We start from the raw sequence: 17,236 nt of genomic DNA, 5'->3' as shown, positions 1-17,236 counted from the left end.
TTCGACATGCACCACATGTTGCCTTCACTTGAATCTAAGCCATATTTAGGCATAGCAGTGGCGTTGGCAAATCAAGCACGGAGATATAAGAAAGGACACTTCTCTCTATTAGCTAGCTAATAACAATCTAAATTAATGCCCAAAACCCCTAAACCAGGCCCTTTCAAAAAAAACTCAGCTCGCCTTTTGGTCCCGGTTGGTGTCACCAACCGGGACCCCCCTGCCTGGGCTGGCCGCAGTGGCCACGTGGAGGCCCATCTGTCCCGGTTCGTGTAATAACCGAGGCTAAAGGCCAAAGGCATTAGTAACGACCTTTTAGTCCCGGTTCCAAAACCGGGACAGAAGGCCCTTACGAACCGGGACAAATGGCCCTTTTTCTACTAGTGCATCAGGGTGCCAAGACTCGACTGCGAAGATGGAGCATAATAGTTTTTTATTCTAGAAAATGCAAATGAAGTTTAAAACACATGAAACCCTCCATGGTATCATTATATAACATCAATGTGCATTGGTAATTTTTTTCGAAGTTCTGGCAAGTGGTATGTTATACACTGCATAGAAACAACGAACCATCTCCAAGGAAGAATTATGGATTTGAGAACGAACAACTCAGGTTTGAAGACAAAGCGATGGTTGCTTCATTGGTTGACCTTGAACTTTTTTTCTACACTCAACATAGGTTTCACATTTTCTGGGGTCGTTTTCTATATTTAAGTCATTAAATGAATTTCTAGGCATTTTAATACATTAAGTGAATTTGTAGCCCTTTTTGCCAGTATTTTTTCTCAGAGGGTGTGGGGGCCGGGCCCCCCTGCTTAACGGAGTTCTACCCTGGGGATGCAGGGGCAGAACACCCCGCTACAAAATATAGCACCAAAAACTAAAGAAAGAAGGGGAAAACATGCATGTCGAGTTCTTTGTAAGATACAATCGACAAAGGCCATGTGTTTTGATTAGTCGAACTCTAACATCTTGTTTGGTTGGGGGTAGTTAGAGTTAGGGAATGGAAATTAAAGGGGTACGAGACTTCAAATCCATTGCTTCATTAGGGGGATTGGGAATGCATGAGGGAACAGTCATGGGACTTGAGACTCTAACTGCCACCATTTTATTAAGAGGGTGGGGGTGGGACTTGGAAAGGAATTGGTTTAGTGAGTCAATCTTAGCCCTTCATCATAATTTATGTTAACTTCCCTTGTCTAATCCCTCGTCAATTCCCATGAACCAAATAAGGGAATATAATTGCTCCTCAAATTCTCACACATAATTCCTATCATACGCCAAATAAAGGATTGGGAATAAAATGACTCATCCCATGTCTAATCTCGATACAACTCCCTCCTCTAAACTCACATTCCCATTCCCAAATATTATCAAACACATTGTAAGTACCATGCATGGATCGTGCCTCCCCACAGTTAGACTCTCTAAGATCCAACAACCTCCATCCATCTCTCCTTACCCCTTCCTCCTGCTCGTCTCTCTCTCTCTCTCTATCTATCTATCTATCTATCTATCTATCTCTCTCCCATTACCCCGGCTCTCTTCTTATCATCGTAGCCAAAAACCTGGCCGCCTGACCACCCTCTTTCTTAATCGCTTGCCACCATTCCACCTCCCATGCACCTCCGTCACCCTTCGCTGTTGGTGAGGGCGTCCCGGATAGGGTGGGGGTCCTTGGACTACCGGACTATCTCTCATGGGACGGCTTGATGGGCCACTCCGGATTCTGTTAAGGAAGGCCGAGCTTCAGATAACTCCATATTATGGAACAAAATCTCTGAAGGCTTGGCGTCTTCTCCAAGGAAGATTTAGCATAACTGGCATATTTGTCTCCTGATGGCAACCGACATATGTAACCCTAGGTACCCCTGGTGTCAATATAAACCAGAGGGTTTAGTCTGTAGATGCTGGAACCATCATCCTACTCATCTATGGTTTAGTTCATCCGATCTCGAGATAGATCAAACTCTATAACCGTCATATACACATACCAATATATTCAAGCAGGACGTAGGTTACTTCTTCAAGAGGGCCCGAACCTGGGTAAATATTGTCTCTACGTTCATTGTTCCCCATCGATCCAAGACCCATAGCTCGAGACCCCCAACCCGAGACCCGTCAGTTTTGACACTGACAATTGGCCCACCACCTTGCGCCGCAGCCCCATTAGTTGCAGACTAGGAGGAGCTCTCCTTCTATCGAGCTCGCCCTATGACGCGGGACTCGGCCTGATGACGATGGATCCTCCCGCCACCCACCAGAACCATCACGCTGAAGCTCGATGGCAGGCCAGCCATCACCACACAATACTGTTGCGGAGGGCTGCCAGATGCAATGCGATGCTGGGTGGTGTCGGAGGCTTGATGGTCCTCCTCCACGCCAGCTAGGATGCATACTTTTTGGTCTTGTTCAACCGGTTGGCAAAGGTCAAGCTTTGCCAAGTGTTTACACTCGATACCGTTGTTTTTGGTTGGTCCTTTAACTTTTGGACTATGATATTTGGCACATGTGTGTCATATAAGCAAAACTGCCACACCTCTACTTCTTTCACTTTAAAGTACCACATGACCCCCCTTCCTTCGACCCTACATTCTCCCGAACGACCTTACAGGCTCGCCCGAGAAACCTGCTTCTCCCGCACATCTCGCATGCCCGCCCTCGAGAAAATTGTTACTTCTTCACGTCTACCACATGATAAAAAAATAATGCGCATGTGGGATTCAAACCCACACCTTCTTGGCACCAAAGCGCGCCACCACAACAACCTCACCCTTAGTATTTGTTGCTCAAACTAAAGAAACTAATCGTTTTGATCCCTTTTTTTACAGTTGTGTTACTACAAAAAAGTACAGAAAATTACCACGATTTTCCCTCAGGACAAAGTTACCATGGTATTCGCATGCAAGTTATCAGGCCTGTGTTGCGTAAGTTACCGTGCTATTTACATAGAACTTACCAGGTAATATGTTTCAACATCTACACCCCTTTCAAAGTTACCATTGTGTTATAAGGTCTTCAATGTGTAAAATGCCATGGTACTTACACATAAGTTATCAGGGTATGTGTACATCAACCTCGTCCCGGTCAAAGTTACCATGGGGAATTGTACATGAGTTACCGGGTCTACAGTTCGTATATTATCATGGTACTTACACCTAAAAACCTGGGTGCGTTTCGGTAACTTTTTCCATAGGTAAAAAATTTCCACGATATTTTTGCGTAACTTATCACGCCTATAGCGGATCAAAGTGGGTCGTTTTTCTGGGCCAACCCATGAGCATGTGTGCCTCCTCATGACACTAAACATTATGTGGCTTTTCCGTGGCACATCATGTGTTGTGTTCATCTAAGAGGCCCCGCGAGGCGAGTGTATGTTTTTAACAACTTGTTTTCCTTTGGTAAAAAGTTACCATCATGTTTATATTGTAAGTTATCAGTTATGCGGTGCTTATATTATCATGTTATTCACACAAAAATTAACGGGGATGTTTTGAACAACTTTTTTCCGGGACAAAAGGTTACCATGGTGATTCTAGGTAACCTATCAAGCCCGCAGTGCTTAAAATATCATGCTATTTACACAAAATTTATCAGGGGTATGTTTCAGCAAACTCCCCCCCCCCCACAGGTCAAAAACTTATCATGGTGTTTAGTTATCGCGGTGCATATGTTTTCATGCTATTTACACATGAAAATACCAGAGGAGGGAGGTATAGTACCGTGTTATGTACACAGAAGATACCGGAGTATCTTAAAAAAATCTTCCCTATGGTCAAAGTTACCATGGTGTTTCTATCTCAGTTATCAGATGTGCGCTGTGTATATTACCATCTGTTTACACATAAATTATCTGGTTTCTTTTCACATTTTTCTTCCCCAATGGTTAAAGTTACCATGATGTTTGTATCTAAATTATCAGGTCTATGGCGTGAATGTTATCGTGCTATTTACAGAAATTACCGGGGGCCGGGGTTCAACAAATTTCTTCCCAATGATCAAAGTTACCATGATGCTTTCACCAAAGTTATCACGCCTTCAATGCTTATGACCATGCTACTTACACATAATGTACCGCGCGGTATACAAAAGTTATCATGTTGGTGGTGCGTCATTTATCATGGTGGTGATGGAGAATTTACCACGGGAAAAGTTTATGTGCCAGGTTTGATAGGTGAAACAAAAGCTTTTCAGTGCTAAAATATGAAGGCAAAACATGTCAAAAACAATATTTTCCTTAGCTTGCTCAACAATGAGTGTCATAGGCGAGATGGTTAGCTCCCTTCGTTGATTACTTGTAGACCAGAGGTCAAATCCCAATTCAAGCATTATTTTTGCCCAAAAATCTGGAAGGCGTGTGGGGCCGTAACTGGTGATTGAAAGGAAGGAAATCAGGAGAGCGAGAAAGGAAGGAGATCGCGGGCGTGCGGGAAAGGAAGGAGATCGCGTGGCGTGCGGGAAAGGAAAGAGGAGATCACAAGGACATGCGGAAAAGGAAGGAGATCCGGGAGGGCGATGCGTGTGGCAGTTTTGCAATCTGCCACACGGTTGCCACTTACATATTTCGTTAACTTTTTTACCAAGTCAAATCTTTGCCGAGTGTCCGTAGAAAAACACTAAGCGCAACTCGCTTCGCTGACAGGGTGTATGTCAAATCTCGTGCTAAGTGTAACACTCGGCGAAGACTTTGCCAAGTCTTTTTGGGCACTGAGCAAACATTAGAATTTGCCCACATGGTTGATCACATCAAAACGACAAACACGCCCACACACAGAGTATAGCCTAGGGCTCTTGTCGTGTCCTTCTTTTAGCATCATCCGACTCTAACTTAGACTCCTACTAGCAATGTGCTTGTGCGTTGCAACAGATCCAAAGTAGAATAATACATATTCACAAATTTGAAAAAAAAACAGGCTAATTTTGATATACATATATCACTAAAAATATCTTATGTTTCACTCAAAATATATTTTTTGAGCTGTTTTGATGAGGTAAGGGAGGAATGTGGCTGGTTTCAAGATACTAAGGGGTTTTCTGTACATTGGAGCAGAGAAGTGGGATATTTTTGTAAAAAGGCCACAACTTACATCATAGTCGTTAGATGCAGATTTAGTGGTCAGAAATGATGGATGACAGACACATCATCATCATCAACTGAGTCTTTTGTAAAAATGGAGATAAGCCTACACGGACATGCACACTAGCATGGTGGGTCGATTAAAGAGGTGCTCGGCTCGTTAATCTCATGCTCGTTACAAGCAGAAGACCCTGCTCGGCTCGGTTCATTTGAAGCTCGCTAAGCTCGTGCGCGCTCGCGAGCGCTCGTTAATAAATTATGTTATGTTACAGTCTACAGGATGAGTGTGTAGGTATTCTTTTTATGAGGTGACTATAAAAGAAAATACACTACTTTGCTGCCTCCTATCGATTAGATTAAATCGATGGGCTGAAATGCTACAAAATTTCTGTCACAAGATGAAAATATGAGTTGTGTAGTTAGTAATGTGCTTAACGAGCTATTTGTGTTCGTTAAGCTTAAAGAGCTAAAGTTAATAATTAGCTCAATTCATTAAAAAATGAATTAAAAGCATAACGAGCCGAATTATCGAATACTCATTAAGCTCACGAACTTCAAGTTCCTGACCCAGTCCTATGAGACGGACTCAACCAAGAGACACGGTGTGCAAACCGATACTACTAGTAGACGAATAACCTAGACTCACGTACGCTATTATTTTTCCTAATCTAATCATCCGGCAACCTTGATCAACTTCACTTTCTCTCTCTAAATCTTGACATTTGTATTCCTGGTACTCTGGAAACTATATTTTTCCTGTAGTGGTACACGTGGAATTTTTTTCAAAAAAAGTTCTAAATTTGATGTTTTGAATATTCTTTTAAAAGCTCCATGAAACCTGAAACTTCAAAACAAATTACCCCTTGGAATGTTTTAGCACCTAGATTATCTTTGAAATTCCCTGAAATTACCATTGATAAAACAAACTACATAATATATTAAAAAAAATCTCGGGTTTCTGACGGGCTAACTAGGAGGAACATGAGGATCTAAGAGATCGTGAGTGAGCGTGTCCTACCTCGTGGCGACATTACTGCAATACTTGGTCGCATCCCAGCTGACAAGACTTTTATGCCGGTTAATTAACCAAATCCAAATTAGCTCTCTGCCCCACGCTTGACATGACATATGCAATAATAAAATCAAACAGTGCCTGCATAGAAGCATACTCTCTCCATTCCATAATGTAGTGCTTTCTCTATCTCCGTGCTTCAACTTTGATCGTAAATTTAACTATCAAGATCAATTGCGGCGGGGGCAAAAATTATATCAGCGAATTCGTATTCGAAAGAAGTTTTTATTATATAATTTTTTCTCCCGCCGCAGTTGGTCTCGTTGTTTAAATTTATGGTCAAAATTAAACCTCGGAAAGCGCGGGCGTACTATATTTTAGAATGGAGAGAGTAGTACACAAAGAAAGGCGATAAAAAACAATTGGGTACATGGCCAAATAAAAAAGTTACAACAAAAACAGGATCAAGATCTAACCATCCAAAGGCTATCCTTTTGCACCATGCAATATAAATGCATGCACCAACAGCATTTACTAGATTCTAGATCATGCACTGCAATATGTTAAAAAGGCTACGCTATTCACACATGACAATCATATGTGTGCATGCGTGCAATTGCTTCCCATGGCCTCACCACTACGGGCTCATTCGGTTTGGAGGAAATCAAAACATAGAAATTAAGAGTAGTATAAGAATATGATAGGATGGCACTTGCCATCCTAAGGAATTGACTTGCCTCGTTCCTACGCGTAAAATGAGCTTTGAGTGAATGTGTAGTTTCCTCCAAAAACACGGGAAGTGAGTAGTATTTCTACGAAATTTCTGCACGCATTTCCTACAAACCGAATGCATACATAGGAAATTTTCCTCTGAAATTCTTATTCCTATGTTTTTCCTACGAAAATCCTTCAAACCGAATAAGGCCTACGTGTTGTCTTGCTACGGTGTACTATTGGCATCGCTCTGCCCTCAGGACCACCCTGTGCTCCTTTTGTTGGATGTCATGGATGTGTAGTACCTGGTCAACTCGAGTCTAATACTGTGGGTGGCTACCTAGGGTCCTGCTCCTGCGTGGCTCCTGCCTCTTGGAGCAAGACGACAGAGAAAGAGCACTATTGGTCACAAAGACATAGAACAGTGCAAGGTCAGGCTTCCCAATAGGGCATCCGTATTACTATGTTTGAATGCATCAAATTACTCGAACTACTAATTAATTAAGCCTGAGGTTTTGGTCATGCAATGACCAAGGTGCTGTTTTTGGAGGTCTGCAATTGTTCTATCAGACGTAAAATGGTGTGCCGTGCAGAGAGACTGCTGTTTGAAAACGAGGGCCCTTGCTTGTTTTTATATGTGTGTTCAAAAAGACTGCTCAGGTGGGTGAGATAGGCCCCCTTCCTGTTATGTTGTTTGCACATTTGTATTCGATATTACTCCAAAGCATTGTAAACGACAAGTAGCAAAAAAAAAATGGTTACATATGTGGGTAAATGGGACCTGCGCCAAGGCACATGTAGGTGCAAAAGGTAGTATAACTCAAACATCCCTATAGTACTACTCCTTACCTACTCAAATGAATGACATTTGTAAATGACTCGCTGCAAAAAGTTACTTCCTCCATGCGGGTATATTGGGCGCCTTCATATTTGGGTAAAAATTTGGTCATCTACATAACCAACAAAATACAAGTATATGACACAGAAAGTTTATTGTTGGATTTTTGTATTTAAAAGAGGTTTCCACTGTTCAATTTTTTTTACATATAATTTAGATTTATTTAGTTACATTTATGGTACAAGTTTACAGAAAATATGAGAAGGCCAAGTAAACCCAGATGGAGGAAGTGTACATGCTTAACTATGTGGTCAAACAAATGTATGACTCAAACGCCCGTAGAAGCTACCGACTTCTAGTATATTTGCTAGTGCTACCAAAATTTATGCGCGTTAGATAAAAATGTACCACTAACATTTTCATGAAAAATTCATGTATAATCATGCTTAATAAACTGAATAAAATACTCCACTGAGTACCAAACTACCAGTTGAGAGACTTCGCTACTGCGCCCTGGACTGGAGTTCACTCATCAGATGTGACATCGACTTGGCCTGGGCAGGCCACTGTGCAGTGTGCACCTATCCTACCTTTTCGATAAAGGGCGTTTTTATTATCTCAAAATATAACATCAATCGATACAAAGCACTTAAAGTACCACCCGGCCTCTGCATAACTAGGATGCACACAGCCAAACAAAAAAAAAACTGACAAGAAAAAAAACCCGACAATTCGGCAACAGTAGAGTCCTATAGACCGACACTATGCCTATGTCGAACGGTTGGTGGACCGATCCGGAGATTATGCTGCCACCCATGTTGGGTAAAAACCTCCATAGCCACCTGCTCCAATCGCGTACACACCGCCTTGAATAGCGGTAGGTACTCCGCACGTTGTAGCATAGACCACATACGAAGAGAGTGCGTACAACGGAAAATAACCTGCAGAGGAGAAGCATTTTTGTCATTAAAAACCAAATCGTTTCTACATAGCCAAAGCGACCATAGTAAGGCGTACGCTCCCACCCTTATTAGCGTTTTGAATCTATTTGAAATACCATCCAACCAATGACCAAAAATATTGGCAACACTTGTGGACGGATACAAATTTGACGCTATTTGGATGAATGACCACGTAGAACGCGCAAACTTGCATTGAAAAAAAAGGTGTTTGATTGTCTCGTCAAGAGTACAAAAACAACACTTCTTACTTCCTGGCCAGTTGCGTCGTGCAAGTTTGTCTTTGGTTAGCACAACACCTCTACGAAGATACCACATGAATATTTTAACTTTTAGTGGAATATTTGCCTTCCAGATTTTCTTGTTATTGCTCTCCGGTACCTCAGAATGCGTGAGCGCACGATACATAGAGTCTACCGTGAAAGACCCTGATGTAGTAAGGTTCCAGCGAAACACATCACGCCCTTGCGTCAGGTTAATCAGATCCAGACGGGATAACAGATTATGCCATGACATAAGTCGGGCGCCAACCAAATCCCGCCTGAATGAAATATTCGGCGGGGATGAGCTGAGCACCTGCGCAATAGTATTGTTCTTATCGCGAGCAATGTTGTACGAGGCTGGATATTGTTCTCGGAGACTGGCATTGCCTAGCCAGATGTCTTCCCAGAAACGAATCTCTGACCCGTCCTTTATCGCGAAAGACCCAAAGCGAAAGAGTTGTTTCTTTGCTGCCATTAGGCCAGCCCAAAAGTGTGAGTCGCCAGGTTTCCAATATGCCTGAGACACCGCCTTTTGGCCTAGATACTTATTGCGCAGCATGGTTTGCCAAACACCATCCTCAGTAAGAAGTTTGAACAACCATTTACTAAGTAGGGCCTCATTCTTGACCTGCAGGTCATGAATTCCAAGGCCACCTTGGTCTTTCGGCCTACAAACCACGCTCCATTTGGTCAGCCGGTATTTTTTCTTTTCACCATCTCCTTGCCAAAAGAATCTAGACCTAAAATAGTCCAATCTTTGCAAGACCCCTTTTGGGAGTTGGAAGAAAGAAAGCATATAGAGAACCATATTTGTGAGGACAGAGTTTATCAAAACCAGTTGTCCTCCAACTGAGAGCAACTTGCCTTTCCAACTGCTCAACCGTTTCTCTAGCCGCTCCTCTACATGCTTCCACTCCGCAATGGTGAGACGTCGATAATGATTAGGTATTCCCAGATATTTGATCGGGAATTGGCCAAGTGCGCAACCAAACAGGTCCGCGTAATCGGCCGCTGCCTCCACGGCTTCTCCAAAGCAGAACACTTCGCTTTTATGGAAGTTAATTTTAAGACCTGACATTTGCTCAAACGCTGACAACAGGAGTTTCATGTTTCGAGCCTTGTCCAGGTCATGTTCCATAAAAAGTATTGTGTCATCAGCATATTGCAGAATAGAGAGGCCACCATCCACAAGGTGTGGCACTACCCCAGCAATTTGCCCGTCCTGCTTGGCGCGCTCAATCAGAATAGCCAACATGTCAGCCACAATGTTAAATAACATTGGGGACATGGGGTCACCCTGCCGTAGTCCTTTTTTTGTTTGGAAGTAATGACCTACATCATCATTGACTTTGATGGCCACACTACCTCCAGTTACAAAATTTTGGATCCAGTTGCACCATTTTTCAGAGAAACCTTTCATCCTTAGGGCCTGTTGGAGAAAAGACCATTTGACCTTGTCATAGGATTTTTCAAAGTCAATTTTGAATGCTACTCCACTTAGGTTTTTCCGATGCATCTCGTGGACGGTTTCATGCAGGATTACTACGCCATCAAGTATATTCCTTCCTTGCATGAAAGCCGTTTGAGATGGTCGGACAACATTGTTAGCTACCGAGTTAAGCTCATTCGTAGCCACTTTGGTGAAAATCTTGAAGCTGACATTAAGGAGGCATATGGGTCTGAACTGCTGGATCCGTTCAGCCTCCTTAATCTTTGGCAACAAGACAATCTCGCCAAAATTAAGCCTAAATAGCTCAAGTCGATCGGCATGAAGACAATTGAACAACTCCATAAGGTCATCCTTGATGATATCCCAGAAATTCTGATAGAATTCTGCGGGGAATCCATCTGGGCCTGGAGCTTTGTTATGTTCCATTTGGAACACCGCAGCTTTCACCTCCTCTTCCGAGAATGGTGCTGTCAGAATATCGTTTTCTTCTGCCGTGACTTGTGGAATGTCATCTGTTCGGGTCTCGTCGAGGGTGAAATTCCCTTCAGCCGGCGCTCCGAACAGAGATTTGTATTATTTGGTGATATAATTTTTGAGCTCCTCTTGACCTTCGATCCGCCCCTCATCTTGTTGGAGACTATAAATACATTTCTTCCTATGCCGGCCATTAGCGACCAATTGGAAGTATCTTGTATTACTATCACCCATCAAAATGAAATCGGCTTTGGATCTCTGGTAGTATTTGATCTCCTCTTCTCGCAGAAGACGGGCAATCTTCTCATTAGATTGATTTTTTAATTCAATCTCTTGTTGAGATAAGATGCGCGTCTCTGCAATTTTGTCGAGGTCATCAATAATGGTAGAGAGCCGTTGTTTTTCTTTTTTATAAATCCCGTTGGTATGTTTTGCCCATCCAGAGAGGTGTTGCCTCATGGCCCTTATTTTAAAGTTCCATCTCTGAATATGTGTACGACCAACAGCAGGCCTCTCCCAAATATTCTTGATCATGTCTACAAATCCATCCCTATGCATCCATCCCAATTCAAATTTGAAAGGGCGTCGGGTAGCTGGGTTCGTAGAATTAGAATCCAGAATGATGGGTGCATGATCCGATAAAGCCTCAATACGCTCTAGGGCTCGCACGGTTACTAGAGGAAATTTTAATTCCCATCCTACCTAGCTAGGGGTACCCTAGTGTGCACCTATCTTTACCATCGAAAGACAAGACACGAGTAACCTGGCGAACAATCCAGTGAGAATTCACCGGCCACAGGCTGGCGACCGATTGGACGTGGTATACCAAAAGACCATTCTTTTTCCTCCGGTTAATGAGTGCCACCCTCGCAAAAAGAGGAAGAAGAACAGTGCTGCTTGCGTACCCTCGTGTTTCTCCGTCCGGTCTCTTCAGGAATCAAATGATTTGGGAATCCATTGCCCATTTGGCCCTAATCATCAGGCACATGGAAAAGCAGACGGGCTCGCACCCCATGGCTTTGATGGCATCATAGCGATCTAGGTGTTCCATCGGCCTCGGCCGGAAGACACACGTCGACATTTCGACCAATTATACGTACGGCCGTTGAGCATTGACCATGATACGTTTCTTTCCTCATTTGAGATGAAAATCGTTCCATCGGACGTGTGTCAATCCCCTCGATCGGCCGACAAAGTAGTTGCGTTGCGTCTGTGGATTTGTGGCTACCTGCGGTTGGGATTCGAGCAAAGGGAGTAGTGGAGGTCAATGGGCCACTGAGACGGACGTGCGCAAAATGGCTATGCAAAGACGTCAATTTCATTTAGCAAATGATCCGAACTTTGAACTAGGCAAAGTACATATGCAAAGATCCATGATGAAACAAATAGTACTAATTACATCAAGATTTCCAAAGTTTTCGGCTCGATATAGATAGACTCTGCCATTGATTCTAGTCATGGTACAACTCTTTGATTTTTGACATAGACTCTGCTTAACTGATAATGATCCACAACTATCTAACACGTGGAACCTTTCAAGATTGTCAACCACACCTATCATGCATATGCACATTTAGAATTTGTGCCATGCGTACGTTAACTTCAGTAGTATGATGACCGGTAATATCAAGAAAGAAAAAAAAAGATGTCCAGTCATATCAAGTAAAAAAAAAGATGAATCTGCTTAACTGATTATGAAGAGTTTATTATTTTATACAGAAATCATCCAATGAATGCAAAGGAAAGGAAATAATTTCTATGTTTTTCGTAGGGCTTCGAACGCCAAAATTTGAGAAATATATTACCTTATGAAAGTTACGTGGAAAAATCAAATGCATATTTGACTGACGGAAAGAAGTGAATTTATATGTGCAAGACACACTGGCATACTAAGTAGCCCCTAAGACATTTGAGATTATCTGAGTACATGTTATGATGTTTAACTTATTATCGTTTATATCAAAATAGCTAGCTCTTACTAATATATCTATCTTAACATGTAATTATGCCACCTCAGCATGCAACTTGCAAGGTAAAAGGTCCACCTCACACATGCAACTATACATAAGAAAAGGCCCAACTCAACATAAGAAAGTGCATGTGAATTTTCGTTTATGCTATTAATATTTAATAAATATTTCAACTGTACTATAAACAAATATGTTAATTCAAATGTACTCTCATATTATTACTCTAAGTGTTCATGTTTCGTACAACCAAATATCACTGAAATGTATTGCAAAACATTCCTGCATGACCCTCACTATCTGTGTTCGAACATTTTTCTTACAATCTTTTGCTTAGTTTAAGAGTTGCAACATTCATTGGAAAAAATATTTTGCTTAGTTTAAGGAACTTGTCGGTTGTGTGCATCGTGTTATGTAGAGGCGGGCATTCGCTTAGTGCAATTGTATCACCTCAATAAATCAATTGATTGAAAATGTCGTTTTCGCAGGAAAAAAATCATGTGAAGAAACTGAGTATTCACTAAATATGCACGAAATCTTTAAAATTATAAAGATCAAGAAGTCCCTAGATATGCCACATCAACATGTTAAACATGGTAGTTTCTTCTGAAGTCATGTACAATAATAATGCTAGATGTAGGAACCGTGTTAGATTTTCGAAAGGTGAAAGGAAGAGAATGAAACGAGATGATGTCGTTATTTGTCTCCTCCTCCTCCTCTTCTCCTGCTGCTGCTGGTCCGGCGCTCCCTCACGTTCTTCATATCCATCCCATCTCCTCCCTCATGCTGCTCCGCCTCTTCGCCCTCCTGCTTCTGCGCCTCCTCCTCCGGACTATACAAATGCAGGCTGGCTGCAATGCATGTGGCGCGATGCTCGCTGCATGCCTCCTCCTCCGCCCGGCGCTCCAGCATCAAGAACTTGTAGTAGGTCACCTTGTTGCGGACCATCGTGCAACCAGCGTTGGATCTCAGACTATGGTGGAAAACAGGGATAGGAGGAGGAAGCGGCAGCGCGGGCAGGAGGATAAGAATGGGCTAGGGTTGCCTTGTAAGCCGGACGACGCGCCGAAGCGGTGTCATAATGCATCATCACCTAAACCAGTGGAGGTGCTCGTCAGTCCAACAAGTATTAGTATTTAAGCTCAGGTGTCAATCGGACGCCTGGCTGGATATGAGGGTTATCAGACAGCCCCGACGGGGCTGCCCGAGGCGTCCAGTTGTAAATGCTCTTACAGAGCACATACAACGCTAATTTTCCTCTTGTAGGTAAGTTGTCTATATCTTACACACAAGACACAAGTTGTGAGGTCTATTTTAACTTTTATAGGCATATCGTCCTATGGTTGTCTACAGCGTTGAAAACTGTAAAGTATACTTTATGCCGCTCCAAATGCTTCACCAGTGCACCATCTCTTTGCGCAGCACATACGTATGATTTTTGTCTGTGTGGCGTATATCTAATGGCGAGAGATATAGAACTGTCTCTTATCTTAGATACGGTCTCCACACCCAAATGATTGATATATTAGTAACTCCCATATTACCATCCAATTAGACTCAAATAATCTTAATAAAAGTAGGGCCTACAATAAAATACCAAACCTATGTCAGATACTCCCTCCTTCCATCTATATAGGGCCTAATGCGTTCTTCGAGATTAACTTTGACCAAATGTTAGAGCAACAATATATGACATGCAACTTACACAAAGCATGTCGTCAAATTCGTATGTGAAAGGATATTTCAATGATATAATTTTCACATTATGCATCTCATGTACTATTAATCTTGTCAATAGTCAAACACCGTCTTGAAAAACGCATTAGGCCCTATATAGATGGAAGGATGGAGTACAGTGCATCCTGATAGGTGTATCCAAACATCTAACATGCATTAAGATATGGTGTTAAGAGAAGATGCATCGGAAATGATCTTAGGCCCCACTTGTAATGAAGAAATGTGCAAAGACTTCAATGGTAGTTGTGTGGATTTTCTATGCAAATTCATGCAAGATTCATCATATAAATTCAATATAGTTTTTATCACCAACGTGCAAACCAATTGGAAGCACGCAACCAACATCATATCATATGAATCAAGGATTTTCTTGCCCATAAATAGAGAAATATACAGTGAAAGCATATGAGAAATCAAGGCAAAAAAAAGATGAAACATACAGATGATGCATGAAACATTTGCCACACGAAAATTCTGCAGAAAATGTCATGGCAATGCTAGTCATAAGAGCAAATTAAAATCCTAGCAGCACATCAGTAAGATCTGTTCGACGACAGGAAGAACGCAACAAATTAAATGCATGTTGCCATGAATCACTCGATCAGCAGTGCACATTCTAGCAGTGGAAATCCCCTTGACATTTCAATCGAGCCTTGGATTAATTATATCTGCATACACAAATCAACCAAGCCTGCACGAACGCTGCTAGAAAGTAGAAACCCTACAGTAGCAAGGAGGAGGAGCACCACTAGCTCCCAGCAGGAAATGTAGCCAAAAGGGTGAATAGTGTTTGGTAAGAAGAACAATAGTACGTTCATCGATCGATCGATGACACTCATCCTTCCATCGTTCCGATGATCGATCAAGATTACGGCTAGATATATAGACCTCCGAATTAACTTACTTAAGCCCTACCTTGCGTTGCTTTTGCTAGGATCGCATCCATGGATGCAGCCGGAAACCTCGCTAGTTGAACACGGAGAGCGGCAGCATGCACCCCGCCGCGTGCGCCTCCGCTGCCGCCGCCATCGCCATGGCCATCTCATCGCCGGTGCCGCTGCTCTGGCCATTGCTGTGGCCGTTGCTGTTGCCGCTGGAGCTGCTCGGGACGGCGGCGTCCGCCTCGTGGCCGCCTGGCATCAGGAAATGCGCGTGCATGTAGTGCTGCGGGTGCGGGATGAAGTAGTGCCCCTGCGCCGGCACGGCCCGCGCGACGAGGACCTCCGGCGCGCTCTCTGGGGGGGGCGCTGCTACATGGGTAGAGGCGGGTGGGGGTGGGGACGGGGCGGCCTTGGCCGCCTTCTGGGACGACGACGGCGGCGGGCGCTTCCGGCGCTTCTTCTCGTAGGCGATGCCGCGGGCCTTCGCCTGGGAGTCGCGCACCTCGCGGAGGTAGAGGCGGACGGCGCGCGCGCCGAACGGGTTGGCCTCGGGCCGCCCGCCGTGCTCCTCGAAGGCGGCGCGCAGGCGGCCGACGAGCGCGTCCAGGCTGCCCCAGGCCTGGCGGAGCGGGCACGGGCACGGCGCCGGCGGGGAAGGGTGGCCGAAGAAGGGGCAGCCCGCGGCGTGCACCTTTGTCTTGCCGAACTGGTCGAGGTACCTGAGGAACTCGAGGACGTGGGCGCCGCTGCACCGCGAGAGCTCCAGCGGCGGGCGGTGGTTGCGCAGGTACTGCCCGAACGTGTGCCAGTCCCGACGCTTCTGCGACTCGTACCGGCTCGGCCGCGCAGCCGCCTCCGCCGCCCCCGGGCTGTCCACCGGCGCTCCCTGCATGTCCGTCCTCTCCTCCTTTGACTTCAGATCTGCATGCGAGACGGCCGCCTGTTAGTACATACGGAGCTGCCTGAAACCAAAAGCATCTTAATTTTCACTCAGCAGCCAGCCAGTAAGCTAGCTGCTTATCAGTTCGCTGCATGGTTCTTCAGCTCAGCTCATATGGTGAGGTGACAAATCAAGCTAAGCATCGGCGAGAGTCTGTAGCTGTACATGCTAAGCTTCTCGAGGGCGCACGAAAATCTGACTCTAGGGTTTCCTAAAGGGGGAATCGAAGTGGATCGGCAGCAGCTGGTCCTGAGCTAGCTTGGAGTACGGTGCAGGCCCGGACGGACCAGAGCGTGGCATCCAAGACGGCCTGAATCTGAGCTCGGCCGCTGCAGCACAGCAGCATCAGCCAAGAAACTGACACACACGCGCGCGCGCACGCGCTGGACCGTGGTCATCTCAGCCGCACAACCAGCAGCTAGCCGCTGGCCGCCGGAGGGCCCGGAGCTACAGTACGAGGAAGATCAACCAGACATCTCACCTGGCAAGCACGCGGTCGACGACGCCGTCCGGACGACGGAGCAGCTCGGGTAGAAGGAGAGATCGATGGACGCCGAGCCGAGGGAGCGAGCGGGCGATTGGGTGTGGTGAGAAGGGAGGAGGAGGAGAGGGAGGAGGGACAGTGGGGTGGGCGGGGGTGTGTGTATATAGGAGGGTAGATAGCCGCGGCACGGGAGGAGGGGGGAGGGGAGCCGTGGGAAAGCTGCTGTGGGGGTGAGGGGACGGGATTGAGCTGGGGGGAGCTAGCTAGCTACTGTAGCTAGCTTTGTTGATGATGCGGGCGGGTGAGTGAGTGAAGAGACGGAGACCGACCTGACCGGTGGCGGTGAGTGACCCCAATCATTTAAGCCCACGGCAGGTGCAACAGTGTTCCTGATGTATCTACGTACGTTCGTATGCACCCACCCGGCCGCCCGTGTTTGT

The 17,236-nt window shown here is 44.8% G+C and overlaps 1 protein-coding gene across 1 annotated transcript; it reads right to left on the bottom strand.

Moving 5' to 3' along the window:
* Positions 1-15,108: 15,108 nt before the first annotated feature.
* On the bottom strand, positions 15,109-17,027 carry LOC123149104 (protein G1-like2). The gene is made up of 2 exons (XM_044568636.1): positions 16,794-17,027; positions 15,109-16,293 (listed from the first exon to the last, which is right to left on the bottom strand). The coding sequence occupies exon 2, from the start codon at positions 16,262-16,264 to the stop codon at positions 15,458-15,460; it is 807 nt and encodes a 268-aa protein (XP_044424571.1). The 5' UTR covers positions 16,265-16,293; positions 16,794-17,027; the 3' UTR covers positions 15,109-15,457.
* Between the last annotated feature and the right edge of the window lie 209 nt (positions 17,028-17,236).

This window comes from Triticum aestivum, chromosome 7A (assembly GCF_018294505.1).
Source record: "Triticum aestivum cultivar Chinese Spring chromosome 7A, IWGSC CS RefSeq v2.1, whole genome shotgun sequence".
Taxonomy (NCBI): Eukaryota; Viridiplantae; Streptophyta; class Magnoliopsida; order Poales; family Poaceae; genus Triticum; species Triticum aestivum.
Note: the sequence above shows the minus strand (reverse complement) of the source record. Positions and strands in the feature narration are given on the sequence as shown.

Coding starts and splice junctions, on each gene's coding strand:
- LOC123149104 (XM_044568636.1), bottom strand. CDS start 16,264: ATGCAGGGAGCGCCGGTGGACAGCCCGGGGGCGGCGGAGGCGGCTGCG.